The sequence below is a fragment of the Ursus maritimus genome, unplaced genomic scaffold (assembly GCF_017311325.1).
Source record: "Ursus maritimus isolate PB19 unplaced genomic scaffold, ASM1731132v1 scaffold_5, whole genome shotgun sequence".
Lineage (NCBI taxonomy): Eukaryota > Metazoa > Chordata > Mammalia > Carnivora > Ursidae > Ursus > Ursus maritimus.
In genome coordinates this window covers 77,321,627-77,348,440 of record NW_024426663.1, presented here as the reverse complement: position 1 = coordinate 77,348,440, position 26,814 = coordinate 77,321,627, and the positions used below count along the sequence as shown (strand labels likewise).

The window sequence follows — 26,814 nt, the reverse complement described above, 5'->3', positions numbered from 1 at the left end:
TTGCCTTATGTCTTTAATCCACTTTGAGTTTATTTTTGTATATGGTGGCGTAGGGGTCCAACTTAATTCTTTTGCATTTAGGTGTCCCAGCATCATTTGTTGAAAGATGATTTGTTCCATTGGATTACGTTGGTAAGGTCCATTTTGATGATAAGGAATACTAACTTTAAGCAAAATAGTTACCCCCCCCCATCCCCGGAAAAGATTTCTAGTCTCAGTAGCAGGCCTGTACGACAACAAAAATTACTCAATTGTTATATTTTTATTTTCATCGTTAAAAGTGTATGGAAATTTCTTCCTTGCTATACAAGTACGAACATAACACCCTTGATCTTGTCTTTTGGTCCACAAAGCCTAAAATATTTACTATATACCCCTTCAAATTTGCAGACTCTAGAGACATTATATAGGATTCTAATGCATAACTTTTAAGTCATTATTGAAATAAATGTCTCATGACAATTTCAGAAACAACCCATTTTAACACTAATACATTCTTGTGGTGATGTCAGTGTAGTTCCTATAGCACAGCTATCTCCACCACTGTTTTGGAGCCTCACCTGCAGAGCCACACATGTGCCAGAGCAAGAGGAGGAGGATATTTCCCCAGAGTAGAGCTCAGGATGAAGTCACAGCTGTGCTGCTTGGGACAGCCTGTCACCCTATACTTTCTGCTGTGCTGGGATCCCAGACCCAGGACGGGTACAGGTGATGCTGCCTTTCTTCTCCTCTGAGAGAAGATTCTTCCCTGGGTTTTATCATGCTTGCTTTCACCTCTCCACTGGTTGTAACTTGGGGAAGCTTGCCTTTGTCCTGTAGGGGCAACATAGTACTAACCCTGAGAAACCAACTTCCTTTCCAGAACGAGCAGCTTTTTCCAAGATGAACATGGTTTCCCCTGCCCTTCAAAAGGTAGTTGAGCTTTTATCCCAGTCTTGGTTTTCAGGATCTATTTCCAGTTTTAGCTCCTTCAACACCAGGGACTGTTTTGTTGAATATGTTATATTTAACAAAGAAAGCCTTTAAAATTTCTGTCCATTCAGTGTGGGAAATGTGATTCTGTGGTTGAAGAAAGAAAGAACTAAGGAATTGGGTGGGGCAGCAGACAGCAGTACAAAGCTCCCAAAGCAAACAGGGTCACAAGAAAACACATGAAGCAAACTAATCTCTCCACATGCTAGTCTCCCAACAAGACAGAACAGAAGCAACCACCAGCAGCCCCTCTTGGTGTACATCACACCAATCTTGTCACCTTTGACACCAGGACTTCCTAGCTGCTAATTACAGGGTTGGGGAAAAGACTGGTTTCTGTCCTGCATTCATTCTGAAAAGATTTATTCTTGCTTATTCTGCCACAGTCCTCTGTATCCTTCCTAAAAGAGGGAAGAGCAAGAATCTGGATACAGAATTGAAGAATTGGTCCACCAGAGGACACAGGATATGGATCAATAGAAGGGAGATACCTTCTGGCCTTAAGTAACTAACCATTAGGGACCCAACGTGGGAACTTCTTGGTATAATAATGACAATCACTCACCAGAAACATAGACAGATGAGGCAGTTTTCATTGGTTTAGGGTATTTCAATGGTACGAATGAGAATGTGCTCTCAGCTCGCCTGGGTGTAATAAGAGTTGGAGTTGATTATTTTGAGTCCTTTGACTTTACTCTGCTTTTTCAAAATGGCTTTGGCGACTCTACTTGCCTTGCCTTTCCACATAAATTTTAGAATAAGCTTGGCTGTATCTACAGAAATTCCTACTGAAATTTTTACTGGAATTGTGTTAAATCTATAGCTTAAACTGATGAGAATTGACAACTATATGACATCTTCCAATCTGTAAACATGGCATGTCTCTTCATTTATTGAGGCGTTCTCTGATGTTACTCATCCACATTTCGTGGTTTCCAACATAGAGGTGCCACACATTAGCCAACTTTTCTCTTTTTTTCCTTTTGGAGTTATTGCAAATGGAGTAGCTTGTTGAAATTTATTCTCTAATTGCTCATCACTACTACATAGATACAGAAATTAATTTTTGTATGTTAACCTAGTATCTTGCGACCTTGTTAAACTCCTAGTTTAACTCTTAGTGTCCTAAGAGCATCTTTGTTGATTCCCTGGGGTTTTTAAGTGGACAACTGCATCATCTGAATGAAGACCATTTTATTTCTTCCTTTCTAACCAAATGCCTTTCATTCCTTTTTCTTGCCTGATTGCGCTGGCAAGGATTTCCAGTCCAAAGTTGAGTAGGAGTGTCCAGAGTGGACACATGGACTTTTTCCTGATCTTAACATCATTCAATTGATTATCATTAAGCATGATGTTAGTTGTGGGGTTTTGGTAGATGCCCTTCATTAGGTTGATTTCTCCTTTCTTTCTAGTTTCCTGAGTTTCTATCATAAATGGGTATTTAATTTTTTTTATCCCCCCCCAACCAGTTGATTTGGCTGTGTATTTTTTTTCTTTCTTGTTCAGTTTGGATAACACATGTGATTCTACGAGTTCACTCTTTTCTCTGTCATTTCTATTCTGCTACTGAATTCTTCCATTTTTTTGGGTAAATTTTGTTATTTTATGTTTCAGTTCTAAAATACCCACTTGGGGGGTGCCTGGGTGGCTCAATTGTTAAGCGTCTGCCTTTAGCTCAGGGCATGATCCGGCGTTCTGGGATCGAGCCCCACATCAGGCTCCTCCACTGGGAGCCTGCTTCTCCCTCTCCCACTCCCACTGCTTGTGTTCCCTCTCTCACTGCCTCTCTCTCTCTCTGTCAAATAAATAAATAAAAAATCTTAAAAAAAAAGATAAATAAATAAAATAAAATACCCACTTGGTTCCTTTTTTATAACATTATCTATTTTCCTCCTGAGAATTTTGAAGCTTCCATTCAAGAATGGTCATACTTTTTGAAATACTATTGTAATACCTACTTTATAATTCCAACATCTGTGTTATCTTAGGATAGTGTCTGTTGTCCTTTTCCTAGAAATGTTGGGATTTTTCTGATTTTTATATTTTGTGCAATTCTGCATTATATCTTGGACATTTTGAATATTATGAGACTCTGGGTCCAGATCAGGGCTGAGTCTAGGTTTGTATACACAACTCTAGGAGAATACTCTGGTTTTCTTTTTCTCTCGCCACCTGACACATTCCAGCTCCGAGGGGCTACTTCCTTTTCCTGGTCTTCTGGTTAAAAATCCAAGGCTTTGGGCTCTCTCTGCTGTCACCTCATGGATATATTTACCTCCAGGTCCAAGTAGCAGGGAAGTAGTGCCTCTGAAAGGAGATAAGGGTTCCCCTCCCTCAAATGTTTAGATGCCTGCTTAACCACCACTGTCCTTACCACAGGAATGTCTGGGAGTACCAGAGTGGTCTTACTTCAAATTCTGGTTTCCTTCTTAAATCTGTCTTCTACCATACAAGTCAGGGTTCTCAGATGGCTGCTCCATGCATTGTCTCTCGAGTTGTTGTTTATATTTGGTGGGAGAGACAAGATGGCAGGTGCATACTCCATTTAAACTGGAACAAGAACAGGGCACCTGGGTGGCTCTCTTTGTTAAGCATCCAACTCTTGATCTCAGTTCAGGTCTTGATCTCAGGGTCATGAGTTCAAGCACCACATTGAAAAATAAAGTGAAACAAGAATGAACCAAAAGTTATTTTATTCCCAATGATTACATCCCCAGGGGATAAATTCTCAAACAGGAAATTTACCTAAGTACAAAGGAAAAATTCTGATGGGAAGCTTTATATTCATCACATTATGCACTCACTTTTTGCCTCAATTTTTTATTAAAATTATAAACATACAGAAAAACGTAAAGGATGACCAATGACCATCTCTATATCCTCCACAAAGTTGACTAATTTTTCACAAGTTGACTAATTTTTTACATACCCACCTGAAAATGTGCTGCAGACATCATGACTTTTCAAACTTGAAAACTTTTACATGCATCTCCTAAGAATAAGGGCATCATCCTAAATACCTTAATACCATCATCACTTCTAGGAAAATTAAACATACGACATTATCTAAAACCCATTCCATCCTCATACTTCCCCAAGTATCCCCTCCCAAATGTCTTTTATGCTTGCTCTAATTTTTCTGAATCGGAAGCCAACTAAGGATCACACCTTGCTTATGACTCTCGAGTGCCTTAATCTAAAAGTCTCTTTTTTGTTCTACTACATTGGCTTTTTGAAAAGTCCAGACCAGTGGTCTTGTACAAAGTCTCCAACTCTGGGTTTGTCTGTTTCCTCATTGTGGAGTTCAACCTGTTCCTCTATCTCTTGTCTTTCTTGTAAACAGGAACAGAAAGCTGGATAAGAGGTTCGGTTAGATCTTCATTAAACACTCTTGGCAAGAATCCATCACAGATGATCACGTGAGCCTCACGCTGTATCTCATCAGGAGCCACATAATGTCAGGCTGTCCCACTAGCAGGGAAACTCAGTCTGACAGCCAGAGCTCTCCATTAGAAAGCTGTGTCTTTTCTTTGCAATTGGTATCTGTGACCTTTGACACCGTATAATGTTCCTACATTTTTTTTCACCTAACGGGTTCATCATCCATTGAATTTGCGTAGTTTCCTTACACGAAGGGTATAAAATGGTGATTTTTCTAAGTCTGGCATTCCTTGTACAGTTAAAAGATGGCATTCTTCAAATCAGTTTATAGAAAGCTTTCCTTTTTTTCCCACCATGTTTTCATTATGGGCTCATTTTTACTTAGCATGTTATAACCACTTACATTGACTGTTATTTTTGATTTTTAAATTATCTTAAATTTGACCAGTGAGAGCACCCTCAGGATGGCTCCCGTGTCCTTCTGACATTATCCTTTGAGTGCTTAGTCTTTAAATACTATGTTTTTCTTTTGTTTCATAAAAAGATACCTCAGACACATCTACTTTCTCTCCTCCAGATACGGAATCAGCCATTTCTCCAATGAGCCTGGGTTCCTTTTCACAGGGAACAGCATTTCGAAACCAAAATCTGGGTACTAAGCATGCTCACTGCTATTGGGTAACCAAACATGTTTTTCTCTAGAATATCTAACAAATGGCTCTGTCCAGTGTTAAACACTGAGGTCTTTTTATAAGCTCATTTCCTCATAAATATAGTTCAATAAATAAAAAGATATTTTCAAATGAGCTAAGGCAGGTCAAGAAATATGCTATGCCGAATGCCTGCATTTAATTCTAAAACCTTTCACAGACAGAAGGTTCTAGCTTCTTTTATTAGAACACTTCTTTTAAATGATACCAATTGTGAAAGTGAGATATAAAATTGTGGGAAGTGGGCCCAGGGGACAATGCAAATGTTAAATTTGTTAAAAATATGGCAATGTTTGGAAAGCCAATTTTAACTGATGACTAGAATGTTTAATAATAAAATATTCACATATCACTTTACACAAAAGAATTCCTAGAAAACGAATAACAAAAACAAACGAAAAGGCAATCTTCTATATGAAAACCCCAAAAGCAATTTTGCCCTCTGGACCTCAGCGGAGTCTGAGGATTTATGGACAGTTATTATAAAAGCAGGTACAATTACGGACACAGAAGAAAAAGAAAGAACGGGACTGTAAGTCAATTTTAAAAACTGCAGTTGGGGGAACCTGTCAAACATAGACATAGAACCGATTAAATTACTGTGATTGTGCCTAACCAGTTTACAAAATAAATAGTGAATAGTAGTACTCTCGGGACTTGAGGTTGGAAGCCAAAGATTATAATTCGTATCTACAATTATCCTAGAAAACCAGAGCTGAAAACTTAGATTCTAGCCTTGACTCTGCCCAACGAGCTCAATTTTGTTAGTGAAATGAAAGGCTAAATAAACTAAATGAGAATTCCTCCTGGCTCTAATGAGCTAGGGGTGTATGGTCAGATTCTGCAAATACATACCTTCTGCAACAGATAAGAGAGTATCTGCATGAGTCTCCCTCGCTTCAGTGCACTGAAACTTCTACTATCCTAAGATGCTATTCAGTAGTGTCGAATCATACCAAATTAAGAAATAATATAAGGAAAAGGAAAAGAAATTCCTTTTGGGCAAAATTTTAATTTCGAAAACTAATTCTAAATTAATGAAACCACATTTTTTAATCATCAGAGACTTCTGGGAAAAATATACATATATTCTAAAGCTATGTGTGTATGTCTGTATGTCCTATGTCCACATACATATATTTATATAGACAGCCTGCCGCTGGGGCAGTTCATAAAAAGTAAGCTTCATTATTTCCACATGAAAATTTGAATTTAAAGAATTCCTTTTTACCTTGAGCTTCTCTTCATGGAAAAGCACATGTCCTGTGCTGGCCTGCCATTTTAGCAAATACGGCCTCACGCCTATTCACATTATTAACTCAATGACTATGTTTAAAAGAAAATTCATATTGAAGCTTGGTCTTAGAAAGGGAATAAACTCTAGTGAAAGAAGCAGAATGTATACTCCATTATTTTCATGTTTTTTAAAGTTAGGCCTTTTATATTTTTCTACAAATTAAAAATTTTTTCTATGTTCTTAGAAACCTTATTAGCATTTAATGGTTCTTAGAAAATTTGACAAATCAGTGCTCTTCATAATCCCACTGATCAATTTCACCATGACTTAGCAGGAACTAGTATAATATTTTCTCCAGAAGTAAAAAAAAGACTTATTCCAATCCAGAGTCTGTGCCCTATTTATTATTCTCCACCGAGGAGTCTCGAATTACTTGAGGGAAGAATTAAACTTCACCGGGCTTATCTGCTCTAAGAAATCTCTGATACTGAGTAAGGGAGGAGCTGTAGATCAAAGGCTTCCCATATTCCTTCCATTTATAGAGTTTTTCCTTCGTGTGCACTTTTTTGTGTCTGCACAGGTTTGATCTGTAACTGTAGGCCTTCCCGCACTCCATACACTTGTAGAGTTTCTCCCCGGTATGGATTCTCTCGTGTTCAGTGAGGAACGAATACTGGCTGAAGGCCTTCCCACACTGATTACACTGGTAGGGCTTCTCTCCGGTGTGAATTCTCTGGTGCCTGTACAGGTTGGATTTGCAGCCAAAGGCTTTCCCACATTCTCCGCAGGTGTAGAGCTTTTCCCCAGTGTGAATTTTACGATGTTCGTTGAAGGAGGAATACTGGTTGAAGGTTTTCCCACACTCGTTACATTGATAGGGTTTCTGGCCGGTGTGAATTCGCCGGTGTTCAAGAAGGGTTGAGATGCGTGTGAAGGTTCTCCCGCATTCCAAGCACTTACACAGCTGCTCCCCAGTATGAAGCCTCTGGTGTTCAGCCAGGGATGCGAACTGGCTGTAACCTTTCCCACACTCACTGCATTTATAGGGTTTCTCCCCTGTATGGATTCTTTGGTGTCTGTGAAGTTTTGCTCTACAATTGAAGGCCTTGTCACATTCGGCACATTTATAGAGTTTCTCACCAGTATGAATTCTCTGATGTACGGTGAGGGTTGAACACTGGCTGAAGGCTTTCCCACATTCCTTGCAGCGATAGGGTTTCTCTCCGGTGTGTACCCTCAGATGCTTGATCAGGGTCGAACTGCTGCTGAACGCTTTCTCACATTCATTACATTTGTAAGGTTTCTCTCCCGTATGGATTCTCTGATGAGCAAGAAGGGAGGATCTGTGGCTAAAGGTTTTCCCGCACTCGTCACATCTGTAGGGCTTCTCGCCGGTATGAATTCTCCGGTGTTCAATCAGATGGAGATTCTGGGTGAAGCTTTTCCCACATGCATGACAAATATGAGGTTTTTCTCTTGGGTAAATCTGGAAGCATCTCATTAGGTCAAAATTCTGTTTAAAATCTTTCCCGAAGGCGTAATATATATTGGGTATCTTTTCTACAGGAACACTCTGCTGTGTAACAAGAATTGTGTTTATAAGTAAGCCTTTCCCCAGTTCAAGACTTGTCTGCTTTCCATCTCCACTCACGGGTTTTTTGTGGGGGGCCAGGACTTGCCGAAGAGGTTTCTTCGGTTGCTCCTGTTCTGTCCCGCTCTCAAATCCCAAGGTTTGTCCAAAATTGTTGTCCCAGTGACTACACTTAATGGACCTTTTCTTCATTATTCCCTGAGATGTTTCTTCTATAGAAATGCCCTGTCTGGGAGGCAAGGCTTCCATTTCAGGCTGAGTCTTGAGACCTGGAAGGAGTCAGAAGCATGAATGACGGCACCTCTACCCGGAGAGACAGACATGCATCAGTGGGACGAAAAAATTGGCAATAGTACGTGTAAAAGAGCTCTGAAACCTTTTGATCTCAAATATGGTCTTGCATCTGGGCTGGAAAGAGAGGTGAAGAGGGGAAGGAGTGGTGGAGGAGAGTATAGCGGACAAATTAACGCTGGAAACACTGGAACTTGAGAGAAGTAAACGCAGAGACAAGAACTGGTTGAGCAGAAGGGATGAGGCTACAGAAAAATGTCAGCTCGTAAGCTGCAGTTGGATACCATGGGATACCTCAGGTAATCATTTCCTACTCTGTATATGGAGCAATGAAGCAGGTAACTTGTCTTTATTTTCTCCTTTTTTTTTTAAGTTCGCTTACTTATTTTTTTTAGTAATGTCTACACCCAGTGTGGGGCTCCAACTCACAACCCCAAGATCTAGATCGCACACTCCATAGACTGAGCCAGCCAGGCACCCCTGTTTTCTCCTTTCTATTCACATATGGCTTTTATTATGTTTTTCCCCATGTTCTCGCTGAAACTCTACACACAATAATTTTAGAATCTCTGGAATGTTTTCCTTAAGTTTTGTGAAGTTGTATGTGAATCTGATTTCATATCAACGTCTGTGAAAAGAGGACGTTCAGCTTTTAAGACGTACAGCAGCCCTGAAGCAGGACTGTGTTGAGGATATCTGATCTAAATTCAAGATGCTGACTATAAAGAGGAGGAAAATACGGAATCAATCGGCCACCTGCAACAATCTGTCCCTGGTGATTGGAGGAATAACAGTTCTTCATACCACCCTGCCATCACTTTTCTCCTTCCTATTTGATCCTGAGGAGAAAGAGATATATTTGTCTCCTCTAATAAGCTGCGACCAGAAGATTAACCTCCTTTGTGGGAATCTTTTTAGGCTAATGAAAGTCTGTGAGAAATGTGGAGTCAATATGCCCCAAAGTTCTGAAATATGCCCAAGCCCCAAGGTCAGATCTGATGGTAGGTGAAAGGGTTTAGCTTGAACTGATTCTAAGGAACTGTGGGTTAAAATCTGGCTCTCTTTAATCAATCCATGATTGAAAATAGATTAAAACTAGGTCTTTGTAATGAGGTAATTGTATGTACTTAATAAAACAAAGTATAACTAGGTTATTTATGTTAATAAAATCCATTGAGTTTTAGTAAGAAAACGTATTTTATTAAAATCAAATAGTAAGAGGAAAAAGACATACAGGCTATAAATCTGTATAAAAATACAGATTTTTCTGCATGATGTTAATGGGAAACCCAGCAGTTTGGATTTTAAAGGATCAACCAGGGTACCTTCTCTCTTGTCATCCTTGACCACAATGTGGCATTCCCTGCCCATCCAGAAACTTATCAGGCTACTCTAACCTCGTTTTTCTAAAGAAATTTAACTAGTAAAGCCTAAATTAGCCATCTCTTTCTTAGAATTTCACAACATGTTTTACTTATATATTCTATCACTTAACTAATATATACGTATATGAAACCTGAAAATAATTCAAGTATTTGTTCAAGGAGAACACTGGCTACGTCTTACGGTTGTTTGTGAATCCCCTACTGTGGACACAACAAGTACACAATTAGAATGTCTTATATTAAAAAGATAATGAATGGGGGCTCCTGGGTGGCACAGCGGTTAAGCGTCTGTCTTCGGCTCAGGGCATGATCCCGGCGTTATGGGATCGAGTCCCACATCAGGCTCCTCCGCTATGAGCCTGCTTCTTCCTCTCCCACTCCCCCTGCTTGTGTTCCCTCTCTCGCTGGCTGTCTCTATCTCTGTCAAATAAATAAATAAAATCTTAAAAAAAAAAAAAAGATAATGAATGAACGGGCAGAGTAAGTTGGAAAAATTACAAAGAGCCGGTGACCTTAAAAATGAAGAGATTCTCTCCTCTCGTGCTGGATTCCTGAAGCCCAATCAGTCATTCATTGAACAAATAATGAATGATCAGCAAGGATAACATGAGACAAACAAATGACTAGACAGGAATAGCTCGTTTCCCCTTGTCTGAGAAGCCTCGACTGTCTCATTCAGGTCTGAGGCTCAGAGAACCAACAAACCAGCATTGACAGTGTTAGCGGGCAGTGGTTTTATGAGGGAAGTTGGATAATGGAGAGGGGATGGGTTTCAGCAGAGCAAGAAAGAGGACCCTGTGAATCAGAAAGGAGGCCTGAGCAGTCATCTGGGGGGAAGGTACACCCATTCAGGGGAGGTTTATTGACTAAAGGAAATCCAGGTTGGAATTCGTTAAAATTTGGGTTCAACAGGATGAGGCCAAGCACAGAGTCCTGAACAATGGGCGGAGGAACTCGGAAGAATAATACAGGTGCTGTCCACTTTTCCGCAGGTAATAGTAAGACGATGCAGGAATATTTGGTAAAGCCAGCAGAGTGGGCAGCTTGGACCAGAACGAGGACAGAGTGGAAGCCGAGCAGTGATGCAGCGGCCGTGGGCTTTTTTTTTTTTTTTTTTTAAGATTTTGTTTTTTTATTTGACAGAGAGAGAGAGCGCCCGCGCAAAGGCAGGGGGAATGGCAGGCAGAGGAAGACGGAGAAGTAGACTCCCCACGGAGCAGGGAGCCTGATGCGGGACTCCGGGACTCGATCCCAAGGACCCCCGGCATCATGACCTGAGCCAAAGGCAGATGCTTAACCGACTGAGCCACCCAGGCGCCCCCAGGCGGCACCAAGTTCTTAATTTTGAGCCTCATCAGCACGGAGTTCATCATAAATGCAGCTCAATTAAATTCAGACACTCGTAGGTCAATGCAGGATATTTGATACCGGAGGCACAGAATTCAAAGAAAGACCCGGTCTCTTCCTTAAATATATACAATCTAATTAGGAAAATAAATAGTAACGAAGTAACTATAATTCAAAGGACAGGCGCTGTCACGGACGCGTGCGAGGCATGGAGGAAGTGCCATGTGAATGCGAGTGACTGAGAAATGAACGGTGACTGCAAAGTAGGAGAAATAAGGAAAATCTACAGGTCAGGCGGACAGATGGGTCTTGCAGGGTTAGAGGGTTTCAGGGGACAAGATGGAGGCGGTAATCCAAGACGGAATAACACACAAACTTAATGAGTGTGCGGGTTTGGCGGGAACATGAGCTGGCATGGAAGGGGCCACCGATGCCTATAAAGCAACATGGACACAAGCTATGAAGTAGGTTGAAGGTCACAGCAGGGAATGGTACGTGCCTCTGTGGATAATAACCGAGAAACAACGAAGTCTCTTGAGGCACAGGATTAACACCTGAGTTTCGAAAACATCGTTCTGCGGATGGCGCAGAGGGTGGGAGAGGAGAACAAGGCTCAGAGACGGCGGGTAACTTTCCCGTGGCACAGAGCACTTGTGAGCCATGGCAGGCGTAATGTGAGCTTAGGAATGTCAATTCAAACCATGATCTTAAGTGCTATCCTGTACCCCTCACTAACTTTTTGGAGAAGAATGTATTTTAATAAAAGTGAAAAGTGTGAAAAAAAAAAGCCAATAAATTCAAGAATCGTGGATCAAAGGCCAACCCACAAAGACAGAAGCAAAATATTGCAAATCCACGTCACATGGTGAACAGAAAGGACAGAGGTGATCTAGGTTTCTGCCACTGCTCTTCAGCTCTCTGGCTCTGTAAGCAAAGTGTTTTACAACCTCTGATGCACTGTTTCTTCTGATATAAAGAGAGGTGACTAAACCTGACCGTCTTCAAGTGACCCTCCAACTCCAACAACCTACGGTTTTAGGATAAGACCAGCAAGATTAGCTGGGGCTAGAAGAGGAGTGTGCAAGCCTCAGATCTGGGGGCCAAACCCCAGCTGCTGTCGCTGGAAGGGAGCCACACCAATACACATACCACTGTCTCTGGCTGCGTCTGCATTACGAACGGGGAGTGAAAGGGTTGCAGTAGAGACCCCATGGCCCCCAAGTCAAACTATGTACCATCTGGCCCTATTGTAGGAAAAGTGTGCCAACCCCTGGGCTGGAAAGGCTACAGTGGTCAAGGAGAGCTGGTTGACTCTAACTGGGACGCGACAGGCCAATCTCCGGGGAGATAAAAGGGAATGTGGAGTTAAGAAATCAGAGACATGGGGGCGTTGACAACACTCTGAAGAATGTGGTTGGTGAACGAAATTACAAAGAATTCAAAACAGGACAGAGGGTGTAAAGTACTTAAAATCCGTCGGGCGTGAACGTGTGTAAATGCAGATGGGAAGAAAACCATGAAGGCCAAGAGGCTGAGATGGCGGAGGGGAGTGGGCGAAGCCGCAGGAAAGGAAAAGAGGTAGAGAATGAGGGGAGTGTTAGGGAGGAGAAGAAAGAGGTCTACACAAGGGCTTTCCTGATGCCAAGAAAACCATCACAACCATGGAGCCTCCGGTCAGGAGGCCCTGGCTCAGAGTTCCCAGGGAAGTTCTCCCAGCACTGCTTCCTCATGGCCGGCTCATGTATAAAACCCCCTGTGCCCGTTTCCCAGCCACTCACTCACCTGGACAGGCGTCCCGAGGGAGCTCCCTGTCCACCACGCAGGGATCTTCTCCTTGTTGCAACTGGCAGATCACCTTCGGCATTGAGAACGGAATCCCTGCTCGTGAGGAAGGGTTTGAATGGGTGGCATGAAGGGCAACCCCAGAGCCCACAAAGCAGAACCCACAGTGCAGAGAGGGGAGCCTGGGGAGGCAGAGCAGGCAGCACCAGCCCTTCTGAGGGGCCCTGGATCAGGAGGCGGGCTCGGCTCAGAAAGGATATGGGGCCCCGGCTACGAATGCCTCTAACACGGCAGTCCTGTATGTTTCTCAGACTCCACACGGGCACTCAGGGACTGGAAGAGGAGGACACTGGTCAGGAGGCGGGGTGGGAGGAAGGCAGAGGAAGGAGAAGAGCACAGCGTGAAGGGCGGCCTGACATCAATGCACACTTTCCACTCCACAGAGATTCATCCTTTCCCAGGGGCACGGCGGGAGAGAAGCTGTGGACTCTGAACCCCAAAGAGGCAGCTCCCCCCGGCAGACGCTCCATCACGAGGAAAGGTCCTTACCCAGCGAGACGAGGGTGCCGTAGTTCTCCAGCATCACCTCCCGGTACAGGGTTCTCTGCGCGGAGTCCAGGCGCAGCCACTCGTCGCGGCTGAAGAGCACGGCCACATCCCTGAATGTCACAGACTCCTGCAACGGGAAATCCACCCCTGCTCAGCGGGACCAACTTCTCCACCATTCGGTAGGTACGGGGCTGGCTCGGGGATGTGTGGCAACCTATCCTGAAAACCTCCCAGGATTCGAAGTATTTCACCTCGACTATTTATGTTACTTTGGGGACCACCCAGCAACTACGTCACAAATACCTACTGGGAGCCCACTGGGAGCCACGTGCTGGGAGGGTAGGGGGGAAAAAGACAAAGTCCCTGCCAATGGGGAATTTCAATCCCAGCCTGGGACCTGTCAGAGTAACCGAGCACGTACATTTCACCTCCTTCTCACTCAAAATCCCAATTACATGAAAGGGGAGGGGAAAAAAATCAGAATACACTTAGAGCAATGCCAGAAAACTCTGGAAATGCCATTAGCAGAACAGAAACAAAATGGAATTTCTGAGCTGTAAAGCAAGTGATAAGAATAATATTAGTTCACGTTTATTGGATACTTGTATGTTAGGGACTATGACGGGAGCTTTGTTCACAGTATCTTTGCTGAGTTTCAGAGAAATCCTATTAAGAAGAAACTATAATTAAATAATTTCGCAGATGAAGAAACAGCTCAGAAAGGTTACGTCACCTTCCAAGGTAATCCTGTTGGAAATTGGTGGAGATTGGAACTGAATTCAGGCAGACAGATCTGTCAGCTATACTGTCACGTGGGTTTCCACGGTCTACGGAAACAAAAAGACCCCAAGGACCTACAAGACTGTAGGTCTTGTAGGGAACTGTGAGAAAAGGAAGTTCGTGCAAGAAAACCCTGTTAAACCCCAACATGTGAGAAAGCAGAGGTTGGCCAGACCCCAACTCTTGTATGAAAAAGCTGGAATGCCTGAAAAATGATGTGTTTTGACACTGTGATTCTACTTTTAGGATTCTACTACAAGAAATCCTTTCACAACTGGGTAGGGATATTTGTTCAAGGATGTTCACCGGAACTTTACGGATAAGCCTACAGTTGTGGTAGGCTGCGTAACGAACCTGTGAACACTCTGTGTGTGTGTGTGTGTGTGTGTGTGTGTGGACTCTGGGGGCACCTGGCTGGCTCAGTCAGTTAAGTGTCCGACTCTTGATCTCAGCTCAGGTCATGATCTCAGGGTCGTTGACAGCAAGCCCCACGTTGGGGCTCTGCGCTGAGCAGGGAGTCTCTTTAAGATTCTCCCTCTCCCTCTGCCCGTCCACCACCCCACCCTCCGCTTATGCTTTCTGTTTTTTTCTTTAAAAAAATTTTTTTAAATACAAAAATAAAAGGACTCTGAAGATCTTTTTTTTTTTTAAGTAGGTTCCACACCTAGTATGGAGCCCAATGTGGAGCTTGAACTCACGACCCCGAGATCATGACCTGAGCTGAGATCAAGAGTTGGATGCTTAACCGACTGGGCCACCCAGGTGCTCCTTAAGGATTTTGAGATGGGAAGAGCCTGGATTATTATCCAGGAGGATCCAGTGTAATCATAGTGATCCCTGTTAGGACCCAAGAGGAGTCACAGCCAGAGGAGGACAAGATGGTGACATGAGGACAGAAATAGACTGAAGTCATGCACTTTGAAGACGGCTGCAAGGGCCCCGAGCCAAGGAATGCAGGCCGCTGCCCAAGGTGCAAACAAGGCCTGGAAACAGATTCCCCCTGAGAGCTTCCAGGGAAAACCAGCCCCGCTAGGAAACTGCCCTTAAGCCAGTGAAACCGATTTCAGCCTTTGGACCCCCGGAACTGCAGGAGAAGAAAGTTATGTGGTTTTAAGCCAGTGCGTTTGTGGCAATTGGTTACAGCAGAATAGGAAACTAAGACAGTAGTGAAAACTTGAAGACCGCCCTAAATCTATCAACAGGAGACTGGATAAGCAAATTACAGGACACTGATTCCATGAAATGTTTTATATGTATAACCACTAAATAGAATGAGGTAGATCTACATGGCTGACCTTGGAATTTGACCTTGACACACCACTGATTCATATGAAAAATCGAGCTGCAAAACAATCCATATTTGTTGAAAAATTCTTTATCTATCTACCTCTCTATACAGATACATTTGGAAGAATACAACAAGCTGTCCACCCCTATTATTCTTTCATGTTTGTGGAGAGGCAGAAAAGCAATCTTTTGTTTATTACTTGGCACCCTTACATTGTTTAACAGGATGTGTGCATTTGTTTTGAAATTTTTTCGATTCTATTTTAATTTGTGTATTGCGTTTTCAGCTCTACCTCTTTGCATTCGTACTGGTTGCTCTGGGAATTATAATATACGTTCTTGGTTCTTTATGGTCTAGTTAGAGCTAACGTTTGATTTCACATAGAGTGCAAGAACCTGCGAGTATAGGGGAAATTCCACCACCACTTCCTCATGCTCCCCTTGTTAGAAAGACGCTCCCAGTTCAGACAGTTGACAGCACTCACCAGACCTCACCAGGCACGCTCACGGGGGGCAACGGGTATGATGCAATAAGACAGAGAGTGCACTGAGGCCCCGGGGGACTGAGAGATGTTCCATGTGCAATCTCCCCTTGTTTGCACACACGGACAAGGCCGTGTCCTTGGATCTATAGGAGGAATTTTGATTCGAGAGAGCTCGAAGTTTCGGGAAACTCTGAGCAGGGGCCTTTTGTGTATCAAGCGAGGTTTGTCAAATCATGTAGGCCAGCTGCCAACCATCAGCAAAGATGACGACCCTGGGGGCAGCCAGGGGCACTGGGATCTTAAACAGCACACCCACTGCTTTTATCGTGCCCAGGGCTCAACAATCAGCCATCCGGGCGTCCCCAGAGTTAAAGATGGAGCTTTTCCAGGCCAGCCACAAATGAACTCTTAGATCCACGGCTGTCATATGCATTATACCCGCCTATATTATAAACCCCACCATTCAGTATGTTTTTGCTCTAAACAATCTAGACATTTTAAAGCAACTGAGAGCAAAAAGTATTTCTATATTTATATTTATAGTCTCCATTTCTAATGCTCTTCACTTCCTTGCCAAGATGAGAGCTCCCACCTGGCATTATTTCCTTCCAGCCTGAAGAACTTCCTTTCGTCTTCATTCTTAAAGACTACTTTCATTAGCTATAGAATTCTGGGTTGACAGTTTCTTTCTTTCTTTCATATAAAATGTCATTCTATCGTTTCTGATGAGAAGCCAATGGGCATTCAGTGATGCTCTGTATTTCGTATGATCATCTTTATTCTGTCTGCTTTCAAATCTTTGGTTTTCAGTAAATTAGTGGTCAAAAAAAAAAAAAAAACTGGCTCTGGGTTGCAAAGACCCTCCTCTCCAGCTTCCCTTAGCTACAACCAAGACGGTCTCCAGTTTGCGGGTATGGAAGAGCTCAGACAGTGAAGAGCCCTCCCTCTGGGCAGAGGGCAGCCCGGTCATTGCTGGATATTGCTTTGCACAGCATTTTGCCTCTCTTTACATTCTGGTTTCCTGAAACACCCATCCCCTTGTAATTCAAGAATCAAAGCAAAACCTAGCCTAGTGGCAAGAGGCATATCAAATTCAGCAGGTCCTAAAATAATGCTGTTGCTGCTTACGATGATAAAAACAGTAATAAGAGCCAGAATTTACTGAGAATTAACATGCACTGGTCTCGGCATTTTACATATACTTTCTCAGAGAGAAATGTTAACTGTATAGTCGACCCTGTCTGGGGTCAAGGCCAGCTGTGAGACCTTGGTCAAGTTATTTGCTTCTCCAGGCCTCAGCTTCCTTACCTATTAAATGCAGATATTAACAGTCCTCTTGTATGGATCAAATGAGGTATGCATATTATTAATCCTGCTTACAAATGAGGAAATGAGGTACATGGAAAATAACTTGCCAAGGTCACATCCCTAGCTTGGATGTGAACTTAGGAACTCAAGTTCCAGGGTCCACATTTGTAACCTGTAGGCTACCACTACTTTTGGGGAAATCGGCAATGAAAACAGAGGCTTTGGGGATGGCAGAATGGAAAATTCACGGAAGTAACAGGAGCTGGAGTTGGGGGGAAACTGTGACCCATGTGGAAATAGTCCCTAAAAGTTAGGGAATGACAGACTGCATCTTTAGGGAAAAGTTCCAGCCTGAGGACAGAGATTTGGGAAAGATCTTCGGAAGGTTAAGGTAATGAAAATGGAGGTCAAAAGGGCAAAGAGCAAGAAAGGCCCAGGAGGGGAGTGTGAAGTAGCAGGGGGACAAGAATCAGCGGAGACAGAGACATCAGTTGGATCCAGAAGGGGGACACGTGCACAATTTGCCAGCACAGCTGCGCTCGACATAGCAACTCCCAGCCCTCTGTCCTCCCCAGTGCCGGCCTCAGTGCCCAATCTCAGCTGGACTCCTGGGATGCCCACCACCAGCGGCCCTCGCCTTCAGTATCAGCTCGAAATGACCCCACACCCAGGATCTTTTCCTGATTCTTCTTGGATGTTGAATCATTTCCTAAGGTCAGTGCCATGAACTCCCCGAAGACGGAAATATCGTCTTTCCTCTTTGTAATTCCGGTGCTCTCCATAGCATCCTGTGTACAGTCAGTGCTCAATAAATGTTCGTTGAGGGTGTCTTTGCTCCTTCCATGTCTTTGCCCCAAGCGGACTGTGTCCTCTGTGAAGACAAAGACTGTCTAATACGCCATATGACATACTCCGCACCAAGCACTGATGGTAGCCAGAAGCATATATTCAGAGCTGACTCGATCTTTGGTCATAAACTGAGTTTAGAGTGAATTAAGAGTGACCTGGGGACAGAGGAGGCACATTCCTCAGCACTCCCTCCATGAATCCTGCATCCTGGGGAAAACTTACAAAGCTCTGGATTGCCCACAGTTTTCGCTGGACACAAAAGTACCCAAAGAATGGAAACACATCCACCATCTCTAAACCCAGAAAGCAATTTATGAAAAAGACAAACTTCACTTACTGTCACCTTAGTGGGCAGCAAATCCACGGCCATTCTTTCCTTCTGGTTTTCTATCGAGGGAGTGCAGACTGGCGACAGGGTAGGTCTGGAGAGGAAAAGGTGTCATGAGGAACTCTGGTGTCAAGGGACGGCTTGGAGAGAGGAAGTTACAACCACCCGTGACGTCTACCAGGTCGCAATGAAGCCACAGCACAGAGATGACACAGAACACGTGCTTACCAAGTCAATGAAGCTCTAAGACAATTCGCCCATCTCCATCTCCCTGTATTAACGATATTCTAATTGCTGTAAGGCGGTGCTTTACCATCACCTAAGGTCTACCAGCTGTGACTCGGCAAACTGCGGCTCTCCCCTAGGTACCTGGAGGCCTCAGGAAGCTTTAAACCGTACACACTGTAAAACCCACAACGCACGTGAATTTCCCCGGCTGCCACTTTCAAACACAGACAGCCAATCCTAAGTCTGCCTGTCCCACCTAGCCCTTTCCTTCCCGAAGAAACCACGGTGAAGGCACTTGCCCACATCTGCCTTGTCTCTCTGCCTCATGACCCACCCAGGTGCTTTCCCTGATAGAACGCCACCTGCAAACCTTCCTCCTCGCGCCCCCGCGTCAGGTCCGACCAAAGACTATACCGCACCCACAGGACTGTGGTTAAACACTCCCTCTCGCACAGATACACGCCAGACTGTTGCTGCGCGGTCTCTCCTAAACACCCATTCCACAGGGGTCACCTCTGAGAGCACCCACAGGGGGAAACAGCCCTCCTTCTCACACACAAACCCCAGCTGGGAGGACACGGGAGGAGGGCGCCTGGAGCAGCCAGACAAGCGTCAGAGAAGGGCCCGGCCACAGCGGCCTGCACCGGCTGCGGGGTTTGCTGAGGGCTCTCCGGGGAGCAGCACCTGGCGTGAGAGCTCGGCCAGCTGAGTGTGGGGTGTCATCTGGGGCTGGGCACCTCAGCCAGGTGAGGGAAGCTGCTGTAGGAGTAACCATAGACACTCCGTGATGCACGCCTCCTCCACGCCAGCGTCGGGGGTGCTTTGCGTGTACTGTTTCTACACCTCACAAGGACCCTAAAAAGTATTGCCACCCCGTTTTACAGATGCGAGAGAGGCTGAGAACTTACGGAGTCGGAGCGATCTGCCAAAGAAACGAAAATGGTAAGTAACGGGCAGGAAGGGTAGCCTTGATCCGGCCCAGGGCCCTCGCTGAATGTGGCAAATTACCTGGCCGCTCTGCCCCCGTTTCTCCGTCTGTAAAATGGGGGCTGTGCGCAGCCACTTTACAGGGCACAAATGCCGAGGGATGAAATGAGTGAATTCCTCCAAGGCGCTAGCCCACTGCCGGCACACCGAGGGCTCGGCGGCCACAAGCTATTGTTTTTACATCACAGAGAAGTCTCCGAGAAGACAGCCCCCCAGCGACCCCCGCCCACAGCAGTCCCGGCACGCCCCAGCTCACCTGGCAGGGCGCTCCCTTCCCCGCGCGTCTCCCGGGGACCTGCGACGCCCGCAACGCACCGCCGTCCGGGTCGCGGGGACCGGCCCCCGACCCGCGGGCCGCGCCGCGTCTCCGGGTGCCCGCGCGCGGCCCCGCCCGGCTCCGCGCTCCCCACCCAACACGAGGCAGGCGCTGGCTCCACCGCCGCGGGCAAGAGGCCCCCGGGAGGTCTCCGCCCCAGGCAGGCCGCCCCAGCGCAGCCGGGGTCACCCGCGCCACCGGCCCCAGAAAGGCCGGGAGCAGTCCCGCAACCCCGCGAGCCTCAGGACTACCACTCCCGGCATGCCTCGGCCGCGCGCTGACTACATTTCCCAGAAGGCGGCTGGGCGACCCCCGGGAGATGCCCTCCGCGAGCTCTCGACCCTCTGTCTGCCCCCGGGAAGTCCGCGGGAACGCGAGGCCGCGCGCGTGACGAGTAAGGCGGGTGGTCTCCCCCACAGTCCCCGCTGCCTGCATCCTCCCGGGGGCTTGTTGTGCTAGACAGGCAAGGTGATTTGAAAAAACAAAACCCGAATTTAGAGGCCTTTAGGAGAATCCGTGGGCCACAACAGCTCCCCACCAGCTAGTTATGGTTTTTATTTTAATGCGTAGCGTACCCAGATGATGAATGCATAGGTACAGTTTAAACAAGAAACCAATACCCACATGCCCAACACTTAGCTTGAAGAGAGATTTGACCAGAATTTCTGAAGCCCGGTCCACAATGCTCCCCTGTCATTTGTCTTAAATTGTGCAACGCGTTTGCCTTGCTTAGCTTGCTGGTATTGCATTCCACAATAAGTGTTTCTTTTTGCAAGGTTTCTGATCTTTATATAAATGGAATCTGCTGTATGTTCTGTGACATAACGCTCACCAGGAATGCTGTTTGAAAAAAAAAAATCAACTGAGTATATTTTAAAGATCTTATTGGCTTTATTCAGTGATTCGTGAACCAGGCAGTATCCTGTCCAGCAGGGAGGAAGGAGCTCCAAGAAGTACTACATGTAAGCCTTTTGTGGGCAGACGGAGCAGGAACAAGGAAGTTGTACTAGGCAAAAAGTGGATTGGTTATTGCAAGGTTAGTTTCCCTACAGAAGATGGCAAAGATTTATCAGGCAGATTGCCTAACTAATGATGATCACACAGTTCCTGGTTGGCTGGTTTACGATTCCATTTCTGGAAGAGCTGAAACTGTAATTAAGTCTTTGGTGAGGGGGGGAACTCACCCTGAGAGATCCCTTTTGAGCCTGTGATCTTTAATAACTTTTAGTTTCACCCATCTTGATACATGCAAAGTTCATTCATTATCACTGCTGTATAAGATTCTATTTATTCATTCATTCAACAACAGCGACAAAAATATTCAACACCTCTCTTGCTCCTGGCATTGTCTAGATGCTAGAAATACATCAGTATTTCTGGTTGACCCAAACGCTCAAAACCTCTGCATTCATGCAGCTTAAATTCTCTGGGTGGAGAGGGGAAAAAGATGATAAACAAGAGTAACAAATGGTATGTTTTTAGGTAGTGATGAGCGCTAATGAGAACAAGAAAGTGGGAACAGTGACCCTGGCTGCGGGGTTGGGAGTACTGCAATGTATACAAAGTAGTTAAGAAACGTCTGACTGAGAAGGTGACATTGAAGAAAGATCTGCAAAGAGGTGAGGAGTGAGCGGAGTTCGGGATCTGTGGGAAGGCTTTCTGGCAGGCTGAAAAGCAGATGCCTGGAGGTGGGAGCACGCCTGGCCTGTTGAAGACGCATGAATACTGTTGCTGAAGCAGAAAGGCGGCAGAAACCAGAGGCAAGAGGACTAGAATGTGCAGGCTCTTACTGGTCCCGGTCCCTGGATCTTACTCAGAAGAGAATGCTCTGAGCAGTGGAGACGCTGGAGTAGGCAGTTACTTAGGTGTTAACAGGATGCTGGAGGCCAGCAAATGGGAAGTCAGGGTCAGCCACGGGGGAAGTTAGAAACCTGTCCTGACAGCACTCCCCAAAACAAAGAAGCCGGATCAACCCAAGACAGACCCAAGACAAAGAAGGCTGGAGCCCCTGATCAGGCAAGGGAGAAAAGGCAAGAAACCCTGCTCCCAGGAAATCCCCTCCCCAAGTAACAAATATTCCACCCCGTACCTGTCAGTAAAAGATACGGAGACCCAAACCCAGCTTCCTCTTGAGCTCCCCTGCACTCAGGTCTGGAGAGCGTACTCTCATTTGAATGAACCTTCCCACTTACACCCCTCAACTGTGTGTCTCGTCTCTCCTTGAAATCTTCTTGGGACAAGACCTAGAGCCTCAGGGAACATCCTGGGGACAGGCTGGGTAGAGGCCTCAGGGCCCCCGCGGTCTCCCTTGTCCATCCTCTGATGTCGCTTTCTTAAATGATCACTCTGACTGCAGTGCTGAGACTTAACCGAAGGGTCAAAGGCAGCAGCTGGGAGACTGGGATTAGTTAGAAGGCCATGGCTGTAAATTCTGAGAGAAGACAGCAGTATGGGCTGAGTCGTTGCAAGTGGTTGGAACAGCTCAAAGCTCAAAATATGGAAAAGATGAGGATGTTAAGAACATTTTGAACATAATGTTTTTCAACGATGAAGTGTATTTTTTAAAATAGTCCTGGCAATTATGTTTTTAAAAATACTCTTTATGCCCCATTTTTCTGACTGTAAAAATTAAGAACTAACTTTTCTTCTGACTTCCTTTATATATTAAGCCAAACGCAAATGTATTCTACTTTGTCCCATTTATTATTATTTTTAAAGATTTTATTTATTTATTTGACAGACAGAGAGAGACAGCCAGCGAGAGAGGGAAACAAGCAGGGGGAGTGGGAGAGGAAGAAGCAGGCTCATAGCGGAGGAGCCTGATGTGAGGCTTGATCCCATAACGCCAGGATCACGCCCTGAGCCGAAGGCAGACGCTTAACGCTGTGCCACCCAGGTGCCCCTACTTTGTCCCATTTACAATTTTTACAGTATGAGCTAATAGGCCATGACCACCAGTATCCAATTTTAATACATCTATATTCTACTTTCTCAGCTACGAATTCTGGCAATTTCCTCGAGTTTTATCATTTATATTTATTTATAAGTAAATCTATTTTATCCTGTAACCTCATTGGTCACATCTGTGACTGCCTGCTTAGGTTTCTCTTTGGGTCTTGGTATTTCTGTTCCTTTTTCACATTCTCACGACTAGTTTTTATCAGTGCCCTCCCAGTTTTCTGAAGAAACCTGAGGCCAATTTGGTTTTTTTCTTCCCTTGAAGGTAACCTTTATTTCTCTACTTTGACTGTTATGTAAATCTCACCCTTGGGGCACCTGGGGGGCTCAGTTGGTTAAGCATCTGCCTTTGGCTTAGGTCATGATCCCAAGGTCCTGGGATTGAGTCCCATGTCAGGCTCCCTGCTCAGAGCAAGGAGTCTGCTTCTCCCTCTCCCTCTGCCCCTCTCCCCCTCTTGTGTTCTCTCTCTTGCTTGCTCTCTCTCAAGAAAGTAAAATCTTAAAAAAAAAAAAACTCACCCTCCCCTCCCCTCTGTTTTCCTGTATTTATAAGTACTTCTATCCACCCCCACCCCTACTCCAGTATCTAGCAACCGGTTTTTCATTGTTTTTGTCTTGGACACACACACAAAAGGGAAAGGCTGAGTTCTGGGGTTTTTTCTGCTTTCTTCATTAACATCTTAAACTGTTATTCTTGAAGTCTGGCTTTCGTATCTCTGATAACCTCACCCTGGTATTCTTTGTCTTTTCTTCTATTTTCTTTTTTTTAAATTTTTTTTATTATATTATGTTAGTCACCATACAGTACATCCCTGGTTTCCGATGTAAAGCTCGATGCTTCATTAATTGCGTTCTTCTATTTTCTGAGAGGATTCTTCGAATTTATCTTCCAAGCATACAGAATCCGATTTATAAAGTTATTATTTTCCCACTGTTTCAAATGTAGTTTATTCTTTAAAAAAAAAATGGTGTGGTGGGGCACCTGGATGACTCAGTTGGTTAAGCACCAGACTCTTGATTTCGGCTCAGGTCATGATCCCGGGGTCATGAAATCAAGCCCCGCGTCAGGCTCTGTGCTCAGCACAGAGTCTGCTTGAGATTCTTCCTCGCTCTCTCTCCCAAATAAATAAAATCTTTTTTAAAAAAAATAAAAATTTAAAATGGCCGTGTATTTGGAAAAAAAAGTCTACACTACACAGAGCATCCTTGAAGTAGTATGAAACCCACTGTCCCCATGTAGCAGGCTCCGTGGGGCCAGTGCAGTGTAACTGGAGATGGACTAGTTTTCTTCCCTCCCTCCCATCCTCCCTTCCTTCCTCCTTTCTCTTCACAGTGAGGAAACAAAAACAAAAACCAAATTATAGGAAAAGGAGAAATAGGAATTGTTCCCCCTGTTCAAGGTTACCAAGGCTAAAGTGAAGTATGTGCAGTGTTTAGAATTGCATGACAGCGCCCCTTCCACCTTCTCTCCAGCAGTGGATGATCTAAATGACATCTGTCCCTGTACAGTGTGGGACGGAGGCCGATGCACTGACTGGATTTGGGGACACGGGGTATACTGTCGAAAATGCTACCCAAAAAAAGAAGATGTGGTCCATATATACAATGGAATATTACTCAGCCATCAGAAAGAACGATTACCCAACATTTGCAGCAACATGGACGGGACTGGAGGAGATTATGCTAAGCGAAATAAGTCAAGCAGGCTTCAGAGGGGAGGAGGGCGGGGGATTGGGATAGACCGGTGATGGGTAGTAAGGAGGGCACGTATTGCATGGAGCACTGGGTGTTATACGCAACTAATGAATCATGGAACACTACATCAAAAACTAATGATATACTGTATGGTGACTAACATAACATAATAAGAAATTATTTTTTTAAAAAAAGTACACTAAACCAGAATAATAAAAATAATCTGCATATGTAGTTATATAAAAAAAAAGAAAGAAAGAAAGAAAATGCTACCCAGATCCTACTGTGGACGTGAATGTCCTCATGGAAACATGCCATAAACTGTTTACATCTTCTTGCCCCATATAAACTCCCTTATAAGTTTAAAGTGTGTTATAACATTCAAGGGTGATTGCAAACATTTGTTTAGGAAAAAGAACCCAACTGACCTAAGCGAAGAGATGCGTGGGCAGGAGGGCGTTGGAATAGGGATCCAAGGGGTAATTCCATCTGGGTCTTTCCACCACAACCCTATACATTTATGGAGTCATGAAAACCTACAATTTTTTTATTGTACATAATTTGCTTAAAACAAATTGAAATCTTGCCCACTTGTTTTCTTTGCCCTTTTTTTTTAAAAGTAGGCTCCATGCCCAGTGTGAGGCTTGAACTCATGACCCTGAGATCAAGAGTCACGTGTTCTTCCAAAGGAGTGGGCCAGGTGCCCCTTGCCCATGTCTTTTTACTGAAACAGAGATCACAAAGCAACGCCTGATGATTACAGAGCAGCTTTTAGACCTCTTGCCACAGGGGTGACAAGGGTTTGTTCTGGCTTGGGCACAATGAAGTTCTTGGGTGTGGCACACAGTAGGCACTTAAAGATAGAAAGAAAAGTGGGGTAGACATGACGTGTGGTTGCTGAGAAGATAACCAAAACATTTCTTCGGGTAGGTGAGGTAGTGACTGTGGCATAAATCTGAAACTCCCATCATATTCTTTGAAAAAAAAAACAACAACAAAGGATATGGCAGAGGAAAGAGGCAGTAGTGTTCCTAAAACGGATATAAAACCACCACCAGGAGGAGAAAGTATGCTCTATGTGTGAAAATATGCAAAACCGTACAGGTGTAGAAGAGAACGGAATAGAAGTGCTTCAAAGTACATGCCGGATATCTAAACAACCGCTATAACTCGACAACAGAACAGCCCATTCCAAACATGGGCAAAGGATTTGAACAGAGAGTTCTCAACAAAAGATATAAAATAGCCAAAAAGCATATAAAAGAGACGTTCAACATCACTAGTCATCAGGGCAATGCAAATCGTGGCCAGAATGCGACACTGCTGCACACCTGTGAGTGTGACCATTAAGGAAGAAAGCCAGAAATTACCAAGTGATGGAGGATATAGACCACCCGTATTGGAACTGGATCCTGAAAGCCAGAAAATACCACGTGTTGGAGGATGTAGAACCACCCACATTGGAACTGGATCCTTCGTACATTGCCGATGGGAATGTAAAATGGTGCAGCCACGGTGGCAAAGTGTTTGACTATAACAACCACTCCTCATATGACCCTGCAATCGCACTCTTAAGTATTTACCCAAGAGAAATGTCCACTTGTATGCAAATGTTCACAGCAGCGTTGTTCACGATCGCCAAAATGTGCAAATAATCCTACTGTCCACCAACACATGAATGGGTAAATATAATGTGGTAGATATTCACAATGGAACATTACTCAGCCTTAAAAAGGAAGGAAATCCTGACACCTGCTATAATATGGATTAACCTTGAAGACATTGTCCTAAATAAAATCAGCCAGACACAAAAGGACAAATATTGTATGATTCCACTTATGTCAGGAATCTAAAAGAGGCAAATTCAGGGGCGCCTGGGTGGCACAGTGGTTAAGCATCTGCCTTCGGCTCAGGGCATGATCCCGGCGTTATGGGATCGAGCCCTGCATCAGGCTCCTCCGCTATGAGCCTACTTCTTCCTCTCCCACTCCCCCTGCTTGTGTTCCCTCTCTCACTGGCTGTCTCTATCTCTGTCAAATAAATAAATAAAATCTTTAAAAAAAAATAAAAGAGGCAAATTCAGAGAGGCGGCAAGTAGAATAAGAGGTGACCGGGGCTGGCAGCAGGGGAAATGGGAGAGTTACTGTTTAATGGATGCAGATCTTCTGTTTGAGATGATGAAAAGTTCTGGAAATAGATTGTGGTGATGGTTACATTGTGAATATCTTCAGTGCCACAAATTGTACACTTAATAATGATTATAAGGGTAAATCTTATGTTATATATATTTTACCGTAGTTTAGAAAAGAAAAACAACACATGCAGGAGGTGAGACATCCATGGGAAGG

General features: G+C 44.6%; 1 protein-coding gene across 1 annotated transcript in view; it reads right to left on the bottom strand.

Annotated features, from left to right (window-relative positions):
* Positions 1-3,648: 3,648 nt before the first annotated feature.
* LOC103679980 (zinc finger protein 879) overlaps positions 3,649-26,814 on the bottom strand; it is a 39,693-nt gene continuing 16,527 nt past the window's right edge. Inside the window, exons 5-8 of the mRNA XM_040622612.1 lie at positions 18,298-18,376; positions 13,246-13,372; positions 12,697-12,792; positions 3,649-8,160 (exon numbers count right to left, since the gene is read on the bottom strand). Of these exons, the coding sequence (XP_040478546.1) occupies positions 6,746-8,160; positions 12,697-12,792; positions 13,246-13,372; positions 18,298-18,376 (1,717 nt within the window). The 3' untranslated portion in view covers positions 3,649-6,745. The remainder of the gene's footprint in view (positions 8,161-12,696; positions 12,793-13,245; positions 13,373-18,297; positions 18,377-26,814) is intronic.